The sequence below is a fragment of the Ranitomeya variabilis genome, chromosome 8, assembly GCF_051348905.1.
Source record: "Ranitomeya variabilis isolate aRanVar5 chromosome 8, aRanVar5.hap1, whole genome shotgun sequence".
NCBI lineage: Eukaryota > Metazoa > Chordata > Amphibia > Anura > Dendrobatidae > Ranitomeya > Ranitomeya variabilis.
Genome location: NC_135239.1, coordinates 205,342,855 through 205,358,323, shown reverse-complemented (window position 1 = coordinate 205,358,323; position 15,469 = coordinate 205,342,855). Strand labels below are relative to the sequence as shown.

The 15,469-nt window shown below is 50.2% G+C and overlaps 1 protein-coding gene across 2 annotated transcripts in view; it reads left to right on the top strand.

Annotated features, from left to right (window-relative positions):
* Window positions 1–15,469, top strand: part of NDUFAF3 (NADH:ubiquinone oxidoreductase complex assembly factor 3) — a 67,105-nt gene that overhangs the window by 48,670 nt on the left and 2,966 nt on the right. The window contains exons 1-5 of one of the 2 annotated variants that reach the window (XM_077276472.1): window positions 1,838–2,022; window positions 2,532–2,643; window positions 2,802–2,994; window positions 4,338–4,404; window positions 4,833–4,933. In XM_077276472.1, the coding sequence (XP_077132587.1) occupies window positions 2,552–2,643; window positions 2,802–2,994; window positions 4,338–4,404; window positions 4,833–4,933 (453 nt within the window). In that variant the 5' untranslated portion in view covers window positions 1,838–2,022; window positions 2,532–2,551. Of the gene's footprint in view, window positions 1–1,837; window positions 2,023–2,531; window positions 2,644–2,801; window positions 2,995–4,337; window positions 4,405–4,832; window positions 4,934–15,469 lie in introns of those variants that run through there. The other variant, XM_077276471.1, reaches the window with a different exon arrangement.

The following is a 15,469-nucleotide window of genomic DNA, read 5'->3' as shown; positions in this document are numbered from 1 at the left end:
TGGACGGGTGAAATATGCTAATTTATTGAGACAGGTTTTTTGGGTTATCAGGAGTTGTATGCCAAAATCATCAGTATTAAAACAATAAAAGACCTGACAAATTTCAGTTGGTGGATAATGAATCTATAGTATATGAAAGTTTAATTGTAATCATTACATTATGGTAAATAATGAAATTTAACACTATATGCTAATTTTTTGAGAAGGACCTGTACTTATAACCACAGGGTGGCAGTAGTGAGCGCCGGGACGTCTTCAGCACAGCCTGTTATACTTATAACCACAGGGTGGCAGCAGTGAGCGCCGGGACGTCTTCAGCACAGCCCGTTATACTTATAACCACAGGATGGCAGCAGTGAGCGCCGGGACGTCTTCAGCACAGCCTGTTATACTTATAACCACAGGATGGCAGCAGTGAGTGCCGGGACGTCTTCAGCACAGCCTGTTATACTTATAACCACAGGGTGGCAGCAGTGAGCGCCGGGACGTCTTCAGCACAGCCTGTTATACTTATAACCACAGGGTGGCAGCAGTGAGCGCCGGGACGTCTTCAGCACAGCCCGTTATACTTATAACCACAGGGTGGCAGCAGTGAGCGCCGGGACATCTTCAGCACAGCCTGTTATACTTATAACCACAGGATGGCAGCAGTGAGCACCGGGACGTCTTCAGCACAGCTTGTTATACTTCTAACCACAGGGTGGCAGCAGTGAGCACCGGGACGTCTTCAGCACAGCCCGTTATACTTATAACCACAGGGTGGCAGCAGTGAGCGCCGGGACATCTTCAGCACAGCCCGTTATACTTATAACCACAGGATGGCAGCAGTGAGCACCGGGACGTCTTCAGCACAGCTTGTTATACTTCTAACCACAGGGTGGCAGTAGTGAGCGCCGGGACATCTTCAGCACAGCCCGTTATACTTATAACCACAGGGTGGCAGCAGTGAGCGCCGGGACATCTTCAGCACAGCCCGTTATACTTATAACCACAGGATGGCAGCAGTGAGCACCGGGACGTCTTCAGCACAGCCTGTTATACTTATAACCACAGGATGGCAGCAGTGAGCACCGGGACGTCTTCAGCACAGCTTGTTATACTTATAACCACAGGATGGCAGCAGTGAGCACCGGGACGTCTTCAGCACAGCTTGTTATACTTATAACCACAGGGTGGCAGCAGTGAGCGCCGGGACATCTTCAGCACAGCCTGTTATACTTATAACCACAGGATGGCAGCAGTGAGCGCCGGGACATCTTCAGCACAGCCCGTTATACTTATAACCACAGGGTGGCAGCAGTGAGCGCCGGGACGTCTTCAGCACAGCCCGTTATACTTATAACCACAGGATGGCAGCAGTGAGTGTCGGGACGTCTTCAGCACAGCCTGTTATACTTATAACCACAGGGTGGCAGCAGTGAGCACCGGGCATCTTCAGCACAGCCTGTTATACTTATAACCACAGGGTGGCAGCAGTGAGAGCCGGGACGTCTTCAGCACAGCCTGTTATACTTATAACCACAGGGTGGCAGCAGTGAGCGCCGGGACGTCTTCAGCACAGCCCGTTATACTTATAACCACAGGGTGGCAGCAGTGAGCACCGGGCATCTTCAGCACAGCCTGTTATACTTATAACCACAGGGTGGCAGCAGTGAGCGCCGGGACGTCTTCAGCACAGCTTGTTATACTTATAACCACAGGGTGGCAGCAGTGAGCGCCGGGACGTCTTCAGCACAGCACGTTATACTTATAACCACAGGGTGGCAGCAGTGAGCGCCGGGACGTCTCCAGCCCCGTGCTTCCTAGGTATAACCACGGGGTGGCAGCACTGAGCTCTGGGAGGTCTTCAGCACAGTTTATGCTCGTCTAACCACATGGAGGCAGTAGCGTGCGGCGGCAGAGGATGCGGGGAGCGTCTGCACTGCTGCTCTCTATGATCTGTGTCCTGTTCTGCCGGCCATGTTGTGTGTACAAGGACACGCTCTGTGCCGGTTTCTTGTCATGGTCCTGCTGCTTCTATAGGTAGGAGGACAACTCCCATCAGACAGGTTTCCTCTGCTCTCCTAGGTTGTGCATGTGTTCTGCAGTCTGGGTGACTCCTACCACAGTTTTGCAGTGTTTTGTCTTTTGGCTGTGTGTATGCATTGATGCTGCGCCGCAGGGTCTCACGAGTCCGGAGGGGGGAGGGGGGACTGGACCCGGATTAGTAGTGAGGGTCCCAGGTATCCCCCCATCCCAAGGTTATGTCTGGTATTGCAGTTTAGCTCATTCTCTCTGCTCACAGTGAGCTGCAGTACCAGACACGGCCTATGTATGAGAGTGGCGCTGTTCTTCAGTGAGGATATTTATGTTTAGGATCCAGACAGCGCCTCTTTTAAAGCTAGAAAATATCAATGCGAAAAGCTTCGCCGCTACGTACTATTCCTCCGCTGGGATATAAGGAGCTGCCTATAAATCTACTTCAGCTTCTCATTGCTGCCAGTGACATGGAGGGATACGGGGGCCAATCGTATTCTTCTGTATTTTTCCAGTGTTGTGTCCAGTGGACCCTATGGCGCCTCTAATTTCGTTAGGTCTTCCCCTGCTGCGCCTGTCGGCTCCGCGGTTGGTGAAGTATCGGCCGTCCATCGCTGCGCACGCATGGTAAGTACATCAAGTTCCCCCACATTCACCGCTCGTCTCTGCTGCCTAAATAATCGAAATCTGCCGACATTGAAAATGTCCTTCTCTGTCGCCCCATCTGCCCCCATCATTGGATTACTGGGTGCTTATGGATTAAATGAATGTTATTTTTTTCGTAGGCAACAGAGTAGATCCCACCGACTGTCACCAGCTGGAGACGAACTCTACGAGAAGACCACAGTGACGCGTATCGAAAGAGACTCCGCAGAGATGATGCTCATTGAGAGTTACAGCTCCGTTGGCTTCATCATCAATGGAGACCAAGTAGTGGGGCCCTGTGCCGTCCTGCCCCGGAGCATCCTGCAGTGGAACGTGAGTGATGGGACCGTGGGTGCTGCAACGTCGTGTCTGACTCATGATAGGATGACACGTTCTGTTCCTTAGAGATTAGTTTTGAGACTCCTTATCATCACATGCGGGTTTATAATGAAAGGTAAAACCTCTATATACAGTAGATACCACAGGATCCACCATTCACAATAGGTGATGTCACAGCTCACCTCCTCCTGTACAATGACTGATAACACCTCTATATACAGTAGATAACATAGGATCCACCATTCACAATAGGTGATGTCACAGCTCACCTCCTCCTGTACAATGACTGATAACACCTCTATATACAGTAGATAACATAGGATCCACCATTCACAATAGATGATGTCACAGCTCACCTCCTCCTCCTGTACAATGACTGATAACACCTCTATATACAGTAGATAACACAGGATCCACCATTCACAATAGGTGATATCACAGCTCACCACCTCCTCCTCCTGTACAATGACTGATAACACCTCTATATACAGTAGATAACACAGGATCCACCATTCACAATAGGTGATGTCACAGCTCACCTCCTCCTCCTGTACAATGACTGATAACACCTCTATATACAGTAGATAACACAGGATCCACCATTCACAATAGGTGATGTCACAGCTCACCTCCTCCTCCTCTACAATGAGTGATAACACCTCTATATACAGTAGATAACACAGGATCCACTATTCACAATAGGTGATGTCACAGATCACCTCCTCCTCCTGTACAATGACTGATAACACCTCTATATACAGTAGATAACACAGGATCCACCATTCACAATAGATGATGTCACAGCTCACCTCCTCCCCCTCTTGTACAATGACTGATAACACCTCTATATACAGTAGATAACACAGAATCCACCATTCACAATAGGTGATGTCACAGTTCACCTCCTCCTCCTCCTGTACAATGACTGATAACACCTCTATATACAGTAGATAACACAGGATCCACCATTCACAATAGGTGATGTCACAGCTCACCTCCTCCTCCTGTACAATGACTGATAACACCTCTATATACAGTAGATAACACAGGATCCATCATTCACAATAGGTGATGTCACAGCTCACCTCCTCCTCCTGTACAATGAGTGATAACACCTCTGTATACAGTAGATAACACAGGATCCACCATTCGCTGGGGCTGCTGTGAAACAGTCTGAATGCTGCTAACAGTCGCTCAGCCAGGGTGGCCGCCCCAAAGCGTCATTATTTTAATATTTGGAGGTTCAGATAGATTTTTTTTTTCCTTAAGAAAAAAAAAAAATCCAGAGAAGCGATGCGGTGTTCTGTGTTGATGGGCTGGATCTTTTCTCTGTCTAGGTGGCTTCCTATAAGGACGTCTCATTGGAGAGTTTATCCTTGTTTCATCTCCTGGTTCCCAAAATAGGTAAGGGCAGTCTTTATTTTAAACAGCGCCACTCCATGGGCTCCACAAGGTATTGCAGCTCGGCTCCGTTATAAATGGCCATTACATTCTTACTTCTCTTAATCCCCTATAATCTCTCCCACCTTCCATCTCCTCTGTGCATGAATATATTGTAAAATTCCTTTTCTCCGGCATTCAATAGTCGGGAAGTTACAATTGTTTCCCAATTGTTCCTGGAAGTAAAGCGAGAGAGAAAATGGATTCCCTGAAGTCTGTGCAAAGACGACCAATCCGGAGCCTCGATGGTTAATACTCTTCCAGTGACCATTTCATAATCCAGAAAGCGCATGTAAATCTGGCCGGACAATGCCGGACTAAAGGAATTTTGCTCTTCTATTCCTCCACCTCTGTGTACTGTGATATCTAACGCTCTTCATCCTCTGTGGCAGAAATCCTGGTGCTGGGCACCGGAGACCGGGTGCAGAGATTAGACCCCGCCATCTCCAGGTTTATGCGACAGAAAGGAGTGGCCCTAGAAGTCCAAGACACGGTAAGTAATAAGAAGGTGGTGATAATTATGGGGATGCTAAGGAATACAATAACTATTACTATAAGCTGTAGGCTTTTAAGAATAGCGCCACCCCTGACCTTTAATGGTGACTGGTATTGCAACTCCGCTCCATACAAGTAGATTGCAGACACAAACCGTGATCAGGCGCGGCGTCAATCGTTTTCCTCCTTCTGGACGATCCCTTTAATATGAATCGGGGAACCTAAGTGTCCGCGCCGCAATACGGCAGCGGGAATGTGTCCATCTGGCATCAAGGAAAGTTTCCCGCTCCAGTTTTGAGCCTGTGACACTGTGCATCATTGCTTCACCCCGGCTTGTTCTGGAGTGACGCCTCCAGGTATATTATCTGCACTGCGAGGTGACTTTGCCCATGTAACACAATGGATTGAAAGCTGCACAACAATTGGGGCTCAGGCCGCCGTCCGAGCAAATCTGTCCGATCTCAGACCGCGATGCACGGACTGGCTGAGGCTCATAAAATTGGGGTCCGCAGGGCCACGGCCAGTCTGGAAATTACATTATCGGACCGATTTGCACAGACGTCCGTGTGAGCCCCGAGTATGAAAATTCCAAATATATTCCAACTCAATGAAGATAAAATCATTAAAAATGCATTATAATATTTTGGACTATGACGTTTCAATATTATGGTAGATTTCAGCAGGAATTTGTTTTGTATTTTCATACTAAGCTGGACCCCCGCTGTCCTCCAAGGCACCAACATCGCTTTACTGGAGGTGAACTGGTTGCTTTTGTTTTTCTTTATTGTAAATTCACGAAAAGCATTTCCAGCCCAATTACTGTACATGTGGAAAACAAACCCCTCAGAGCGGTGTTAATCAGGGCATAGGATACACAGGAGGTGCGGGCATGAGTTAATCTGGTCCTATTTACAGAACAGACAAGTGCATACAAATATAGTGTTTCCCTGAAAATAATCCCTAGCCTGATTTTACAGGCATAATACTGTGTGTGGGGGGTCTGAAGGCTCCATTATACTGTGAGGGTTGGGGATACATTATACCGTGTGTGAGGGAGGAGGCTGCATTATACTGGGTGTGGGGGTTTGGGGGCTGCATTATACTGTGTGTGGAGGAGTTCAGGGGTTGCATTATACGTGTGTGGGGGATGGGAGCTGCATTATACGTGTGGAGGGGGGTTGTGGGCTGCATTATACTCTGGGTGTAGGGGGGCTGTTGGCTCCATTATACTGTGTGTGTGTGTGTGTGTGTGTGGGGGGGGGGGGTTGGGGGCTCCATTATACTGTTGTGTGTGGGGGGTTGGCTCAGTTATACTGTGTGTGTGGGGGGGGTTAAAGGCTGCATTATACTGTGTCTAGGTTGGGGGGCTCCATTATACTGAGTGTGTGAGCGAGAGGAGGCTGCATTATACTGTGTGTGTGGGGCTGCCTTATACATGTGTGGGGGGTTTGTGGGCTGCATTATACGTGTGTGGGGGAATGGGGGCTGCATTATATGTGAGTAGGGGATTGGGGGCTGCATTATACGTGTGGGGTGGGATTGGGAGCTGCATTATACTGTGTGGTTGGGGGTTCCATTGTACTGTGTGTGTGTGTGGGGGTTGTGGACTGCATTATACTCTGGGTGTGGGGGGTTGTTGGCTCCAATATACTGTGTGTGGGGTGGGATTGGGAGCTGCATTATACTGTGTGTGTGGGGGGCTCCATTATACTGTGTTTGTGTGTGGTTGGGGGCTCCATTGTACTGTGTGTGTGGGGGGGTTGAGGGCTGCATTATACTGTGTGTGTGTGTGGGTTGGGGGCTGCATTACACTGTGTGGGAGGTCGGGGGTTGCATTATACTGTGTGTGGGGAGGGTTGGGGGCTCCATTATCCTGTGTATGTGGAGGTGGGTGGGGGCTGCATTATACTATGTATGGGGGCTGGTAGCTGCATTATACTGTGTGTGGGGGGGCTGCATGATACTGTGTATGTGGTGGGTTGGGGGCTGAATTATACTGTATGTGTAGGGGGGAAGAGGGCTGCATTACACTGTGGGGGGTTGGGGGCTGCATTATACTGTGTAATGCAGCCCCCAACCCTCCCACACACACAGTATAATGCAGCCCCAACTCCCCACACAGTGTAATGCAGCACCCAACCCCCCACACACAGTGTAATGCACCCCCAACCCTCCCTCACAGTGTAATGCAGTCCCCAACCCTCCCACACACTCTGTGTGTGGGAGGGTTGGGGGCTGCATTACACTGTGTGTGGGGTTGGAGGCTGCATTATACTGTGTGGGGGTTGGGGGCTTAGTTATAGTGTGTGGGGGGTTGGGGGCTGCATCATACTGTGGGGGGGGGGTTTGGGGGCTGCATTATACTGTGGGGGTTGGGCGCTGCATTATACTGTGTGGGGGGTTGGGGGCTGCATTATACTGTGGGGGTTGGGGGCATAATTATAGTGTGTGTGGGGGGTTGGGGGCTGCATCATACTGTGTGGGGGGTTTGGGGGCTGCATTATACTGTGGGGGTTGGGCGCTGCATTATACTGTGTGGGGGGTTGGGGCTGCATTATATTGTGGGGGGGTTGGAGGCTGCATTATACTGTGTGTGTGGGGGACTGCATTATACTGTGTATGTGGGAGGGTTGGGAGCTGCATTATACTGTGTGTGTGGGGGAGATTGGGGGCTGCATTACACTGTGTGTAGGGAGTTGGGGGCTGCATTATTCTGTGTGTGGAGCTGGGGGCTGCATTCTGTGTGGGGAGGGTTGGGGCTGCATTATGCTGTGTGTGGGGCTGTTGGGGGCTGCATTATACTTTGTGCGGGGGGGGGGGGGTTGGCAGCTGCATTATAGTGTGTGTGTGAGGGGAGTTGGGGACTGCATTATACTATGTGAGGGAGGGTTGGGAGCTGCATTATACTGTGTGTGTGTGTGGGATTGGGGGCTGCATTACACTGTGGGGAGTTGGGGGCTGCATTATTCTGTGTGGGGGGAGTTGGGGGCTGCATTATTCGGTGTGTTGGGGGTTGGGAGCTGCATTATACAGTGTGTGTGGGGGGGGGTTGGGGGCTGCATTATACTGTGGGGGGTGTTGGGGGCTGCATTATAATGTGTGTGTTTGGGGGTTTGCGGGCTGAATTAAACTGTAAAAACACAAAAATTCAGCTTGGTTTGAGTTGGTATACATGCAATACATAAATGCATGTTCACATTGGTCATAAAACATACAAAACCTACAAGAAACCAAATGAGCAAAAACCCTGCTGTAGCTAAATAAGTAAAAGCAAAAGTGCTTGTAAATAACAGAGTTCTTAGTAATACTGTTTTTGATCAAAAATAGCATAAAAGCCATCCCACCACGACAAGGTGACTGATCGGAACTATCCCACGCTGTCTAATATTAAAAACCTTACCATGTGTCAATTTTGACGTCAGTGTGTGACTAAGGGCAGACAAACGGATCGTGTGTGTGTGTTGGTGGCTGCATTATACTGTGGGGGTTTGGGGACTGCATTATACGGTGTTTGGAGTCTGCATTATACTGCTTGGGAGTTTTGGGGCTGCAATAAACTGTGGGTTTGGGGGCTACATAATACTGTGTGTGTGAGGTGGGTTTGGGAGCTGCATTATACTATTTGTGTGTGGGGGGTTGGGGCTCTATTATACTGTGTGTGTGAGGGGGGTTAAAGAGCTGCATTGTTCTGTGTGTTGGGGTTGTGGGCTGGATTATACTGTGTGTTTGGGTTGGAGGCTGCATTATACTGTGTTTAGGGGAGTTGAGGCCTGCATTATACTGTGTGTGTGGGGGGTTGAGGCCTGCATTATACTGTGTCGGTGGGGGTTGGAGGCTGCGTTATACTGCCTGTGGGGGGTTTGGGGGCTGCTTTATATTGTGTGTGTGAGGGGGTCGTGGGGACTGCATTATAGTGTGTGTGTGGGGATTGGGGGCTGCATTAATTTGTGTGTGGAGGAGATGGGGGTGCATTATACTGTGAATGGGGGTTTGGGGGCTGCATTATACCGTGTGAGGGGTTGGGGGCTGCGTTATGCTGTGTGGGGAGTTGGGGGCTGCGTTATGCTGTGTGGGGAGTTAGGGGCTGCGTTATACTGTGGGTGGGGGTTGGAGGCTGCATTATACTGTGTGGGTTGTTTGGGGGCTGTGTTATGATCCTTAGTGGTTGAGGATCACAAATTACTCCAGCTAAGTAACAAACATAGGACAAGCTCTAGGGAGGTGGCAAGCTGGACTGACCGCAAATCTGAACCTAACCACACTAGAAGTAGCCGGTGAACGTGCCTGAATTCCTAGATGTCTCGAGCCAGCCTAAGGAACTAACTACCCCTAGAGAGAAAGAAAGACCTCTCTTGCCTCCAGAGAAATAATCCCCAAAGATATAGAAGCCCCCAACAAATAATAACGGTGAGGTAAGAGGAAGGCACATACACAGGGGTGAAAGCAGATTCAGCAAATGAGGCCCACTAATACTAGATAGCAGAAAATAGAAAAGGGAATCTATGCGGTCAGTAAAAAACCCTTACAAAATATCCACTCTGAGATTTCAAGAACCCCCACACCAACTAACGGTGTGGGGGGAGAAACTCAGTCCCCTAGAGCAACCAGCAAGCGAAGAAATCACATTTTAGCGAGCTGGACTAAAAACATAATGAACACTGATAATCAAAAAATGATCAAACAAAAACTTAGCTTGTCTTGGAGAGACTGGGAGCAAGGTAGACACACGGAATCTGAAGAGCACTGAATACATTGATAGCAGGCAAGGAACTGAGTATCCAGGTGGGCTAAATAGAAAACCAAGGATAACGAACCAGCTGATAAAGCCAACCTGCAGAAGGACAACACTACACAGTACCGCTTGTGACCACTAGAGGGAGCCCAGAAATAGAGTTCACAACAGGGCTGCATTATACTGTGTTGGGGGCTGCATTATACTGTTAGGGGTTGGGCCTGCATTATACTGTGTGTGGGGGTTGCATTATACTGTGTGAGGGGGATGGAGTCTGCATTATACTGTGAGTGGGGGATGGGGGCTGCATTATACTGTCTATGAGGGGGTTTGGGGGCAGCATATTGTGTGTGTGTGAGGGGTCGTGGGGGCTGCATTATTCTGAGTGTGTGTGGGGTTTGGGGCTGCATTATACTGTGTGGGGGGTTGGGGGCTGCATTATACTGTGTGGGGGGTTGGGGGCTGCATTATACGTGTGTGTGAGCGGGGAGTGGCAGCTGCATTATAATTGTGTGGGGGTTTTGGGGACTGCATTATACTGTGTATGGGGGTTTGGGGCTGCATTATACAGTGGGGGGTTGGAAGCTACGTTATACTGTGTGTGTGGGGCTGCATTATACTGTGTGTGTGGGGAGTTTGGGGACTGCATTACACTGGGGGGATTGGGGGCTGCATTATACAGTGTGTAGGGGGTTAGGGGCAGGATTGTTCTGTGTGTTGGGGGCTGCATTGTACTGTGGCTGGGTTGGTGCCTGCATTATACTGTGGGGGGTTTGGGGGCTGCATTATACTATGTGTGCGCTGGAAGGGTTTGGGGACTGCATTATACTATGTGTTTGGGGGCTGCATTATACTGTGTGTGAGGGTTGCATTATACTCTGGGGGTTTGGGGGCTGCATGATACCGTCTGTGAGGGGGTTTGGGAGCTTCATTATACTGTGTGTGAGTGAGGGGGTGTGGAGGTTGCATTATACTGAGTGAGGGGCGCGTGGAGGCTGCATTCTGTGTGTGGGGGGGTTGAGGCTGCATTATACTGTGGGGGGTTTGTGGCTGCATTATACTGTGTGGGGATTGGGGACTGCATTATACTGTGTGGGTTGTTTGGGGGCTGCATTATACTGTCTGGGGGGGTTTGGGGCTGCATTATATTGTGCGTGTTTGAGGGATTCGTGGGGGCTGCATTATACTGTGTGTTTGGGGGCTGTATTATATTGTGTGTAGAGAGGTTTGGGGGCTGCATTATACTGTCTGGGGGGGTTTGGGGCTGCATTATATTGTGCGTGTATGAGGGGTTCGTGGGGTCTGCATTATACTGTGTGTGGGGGGTTTGGGGACTGGATTATACTGTGTGGGGATTGGGGACTGCATTATACTGTGTTCGTGGGGTTGGAGATGCATTATACTGAGTGTGGGGGGATGGGGGCTGCATTATACTGTCTGTGGGGGGGTTTGGGGCTGCATTATATTGTGCGTGTATGAGGGGCTCGTGGGGGCTGCATTATACTGTGTTTGGGGGCCTGTATTATACTGTGTGTAGAGGGGTTTGGGGGCTGCCTTATACTGGTTCTGTGTGAGGGGGTGTGGGGACTGCATTATACTGTGTCTGTAAGGGGGGTTTGGGAGCTACATTATACTGTGAGCGATGGGAATTGGGGGCTGTATTATACTGTGTGGGGGAATTGGGGGCTGCATTATACTTTGTGTGGTGGGGGTTTGGGGCCTCCATTATACTGTGTGGGGGAGGATTGGGAGATGCATTATACTGTGTGTGGGGGTTTGGGGGCTGCATTATACCGTGTGTGTGGGGGTTTGGGGCCTGCATTATACTGTGTGTGGGGGTTTGGGGCCTGCATTATACTGTGTGTGGGGGTTTGGGGCTGCATTTTACTGTGTGTGAGAGGGCATGGGGGCTGCATTATACTGTTTGTGGGGGGATTGGGGCTGCATTATACTGTGTGTGGGGCGGGATTGCATTATACTGTGTGGGGGGGGCTGCATTATACTGTGGGGGAGGGGGTTGGGGGCTGCGTTATACTGTGGGGGGTGAGGCTTGGGGCTGCATTATACTGTGTTGGGGAGGGGGGTTGGGGTCTGCATTATACTGTGTTAGGGGTTTGGAGGTTGCATTATACTGTGTGTGTTAGGGGTTTGGGAGCTGCATTATACTCTGAGCGATGGGGATTGGGGCTGTATTATACTGTGTGGGGGGTTGGAAGCTGCATTGTACTGTGGGGGGTTTGGGGACTGCATTATACTGTGTGTGGGGGTGGAACCTGCATTATACTGTGTGGGGGAGGATTGGGAGATGCATTATACTGTGTGTGGGGGGTTTGGGGGCTGCATTATACTGTGTAGGGGGTTTGGGGGCTGCATTATACTGTGTAGGGGGTTGGAAGCTGCATTATACTCTGTGGGGGGGTTGGGGACTGTATTACACTGTGGGGGGTTGGAAGCTGCATTATACTGTGTGGGGACTACATTATACTGTGTGTAGAGGGGTTTGGGGCCTCCATTATACTGTGTGTGGGGGTTTGGGGCTGCATTTTACTGTGTGAGGGGGCATGGGGGCTGCATTATACTGTTTGTGGGGGGTTTGGAGCTGCATTATACTGTGTGGGGGCGGGATTGCATTATACTGTGTGTGTGTGGGGCTGCATTATACTGTGGGGGAGGGGGTTGGGGGCTGCATTATACTGTGGTGGAGGATTGGGGGATGCATTATACTGTGTGTGGGGGGGTTGAGGGCTGCATTTTACTGTGTGAGGGGGCATGGGGACTGCATTATACTGTTTGTGGGGGTTTGGGGCTGCATTATACTGGGGGTGGGATTACAGTATACTGTGTGTGCGGGGCTGCATTATACTATGGGGGAGGGGGTTGGGGGCTGCATTATACTGTGTGTGGGGGAGGATTGGGGGATGCATTATACTGTGTGTGTGGGGGGGTTGGGGGCTGCATTATACTGTTTGTGGGGGGTTTGGGGCTGCATTATACTGTGTGTGTGTGTGTGGGGCTGCATTATACTGTGGGGGAGGGGGTTGGGGGCTGCATTATACTGTGTTTAGGGGGTTGGAAGCTGCATTATACTCTGGGGGTGGGCACTGTATTACACTGTGGGGGGTTGGAGGCTGCATTATACTGTGTAGAGGGTTTTGGGGGCTGCATTATACTGTGGTTGGGGAGGTTTAGGTCTGCATTATACTGTGTGTGGTGGGGGCTTGGGGCCTCCATTATACTGTGTGTGGGGGTTTGGGGCTGCATTATACTGTTTGTGGGGGCGGGATTGCATTATACTGTGTGTGTGGGGGGCTGCATTATACTGTGTGGGGGAGGGGGTTGGGGGCTGCATTATAGTTTGTGTGGGGGAGGGGGTCGGGGGCTGCATTATACTGTGTGTGGGGGAGGGGGTTGTATTATACTGTGTTTGTGTGAGGGGTAGGGGGCTTCATTATACTGTGTGGGAAGAGGCTGCATTATACTGTGTGTGGTGGGGGCTTGGGGCCTCCATTATACTGTGTGTGGGGGTTTGGGGCTGCATTATACTGTTTGTGGGGGCGGGATTGCATTATACTGTGTGTGTGGGGGGCTGCATTATACTGTGTGGGGGAGGGGGTCGGGGGCTGCATTATAGTTTGTGTGGGGGAGGGGGTCGGGGGCTGCATTATACTGTGTGTGGGGGAGGGGGTTGTATTATACTGTGTTTGTGTGAGGGGTAGGGGGCTTCATTATACTGTGTGGGAAGAGGCTGCATTATACTGTGTGTGGTGGGGGCTTGGGGCCTCCATTATACTGTGTGTGGGGGTTTGGGGCCTGCATTATACTGTGTGTGGGGGTTTGGGGCTTGCATTATACTGTGTGTGGGGGTTTGGGGCTGCATTATACTGTTTGTGGGGGCGGGGCTGCATTATACTGTGTGTGGGAGGGGGTCGGGGGCTGCATTATACTGTGTGTGGGGGAGGGGGTTGTATTATACTGTGTTTGTGTGAGGGGTAGGGGGCTTCATTATACTGTGTGGAAAGAGGCTGCATTATACTGTGTGTGTGAGGAAGGTTTGAGGGCTGCGTTATAGTGTGTGTAGGCTGCATTATACTATGTGAGGGGTTGAGGGCTGTATTATACTGTTTGTGTGTGGGGGAGGGGTTGCATTATACTGTGTGGGTGTAGCCTGCATTATACTGTGTGAGAGGGGTTGGGGCTGCATTATAATCTTTATTTTTATAGGGCGCAACATATTCAGCAGCACTTTACAGTTTGAACACATTAGCGCTGTCCCCAATGGGGCTTACAATCTAAATTCCCTATCAGCATGTCTTTGGAATGTGGGAGGAAACCGGAGTACCTGGCGGAAACCCACGCAAACACGGGGAGAACATACAAACTCCTTGCAGATGTTGTCCTTCGTGGGATTTGAACCCACAACTCCAGCGCTGCAAGGCTGCCCCACATACTGTGTGAAGGGTTGGGGGTCTACATTATACTGTGTGGGGAGTTGGGGGCTGCATTATAGTGTGTGTGTGTAGGTTGCATTGTACTGTGGGTGGGGGAGTTGGAAGTTGCATTATACTGTGTGTTGGGCAGGGGAGGCTGCATTATACTGTGTGTGGGGAGGTATGTATACTCTCTGAAGGGGCTGCATTATACTCTGTTGAAGACTATGAGTTGCATTATACTATATGATAAAGGATTATGGGGTGCATTATACAATGTGGAGGACTATGGGGAGTATATTAAAGTATATGGAGTACTATGAGGCACATTATACTATATGGAGGCCTATGGGGAGCGTATCATACTTTAAAGGGAACCTGTCGCCCCCCCCAGTCGTTTCAAAACGCCACACAGCTGTCACTCACATCTTCTTGGCGCCGCCTCCTCCTCACCGCTGTTTTGAAAATAGACGGCACCTGCGCTCTTTTCCCCTGCCTGGTGCAGGCGCAGTGAGCGCTGCCCGTCTTTCCTCATATGCAGTCCAGCTGACTGCGCGGCCGCCCTGCTTGTGATTCCCAGCCCCGCAGTGACTTATGATTTATTCACATTGCAGGGCTGGGATTCACAGACAGGGCAGCCGCGCAGGCGCAGTCAGCTGGACTGCATATGAGGAAAGACGGGCAGCGCTCACTGCGCCTGCACCAGGCAGGGGATAAGAGCGCAGGCGCCGGCTATTTTCAAAACAGTGGTGAGGAGGCGGCGCCCAGAAGATGTGAGTGACAGCTGTGTGGCGTCTAAAGCAGGGGGGGAAACGCCGGCCTCCTTGACTGAAGACCAAGTATTTCTGACAAATTAAAAAAGGGATTATTTCTCTAGTTACAGCACCCAGAACTAAGAGCCACCTCGTCAGAATGCAGCATTACTGCTGCACAAGGTGGCTCTTTTAGTTTGAAACGACTGGGGGGGGGGGGGGGTGTGACAGGCTCCCTTTAATACATGCCCCATAGTTCTCCATATAGTATATGGGGTGCATTATACTATGTGGAGGACTATGGGGTATATTATACTAAACAAGCAAAATTCTGCCTATTCATCGAATAATTGGATTACGCCGGAACAAAAATCATTGTTCTCAGCAGCGCATCTTCCGGTGTAAGCTGCTGATAACATGATACTGTATGTGGACAGATTGATCTATTAGTGATCGTTATGTGCCCGTCTTGTCTGAACTTAAGGCCTCATTCAGATATCCGTATTCCATCTGTTTTTTTTTCTGGACACAACACATACCCATCATAATCTGAGGCTAGTCACGTCTGTTATATTTCCAGCCGCACGGATGAAAAGCGCCAATATAAATCTATGGCTCCTTGA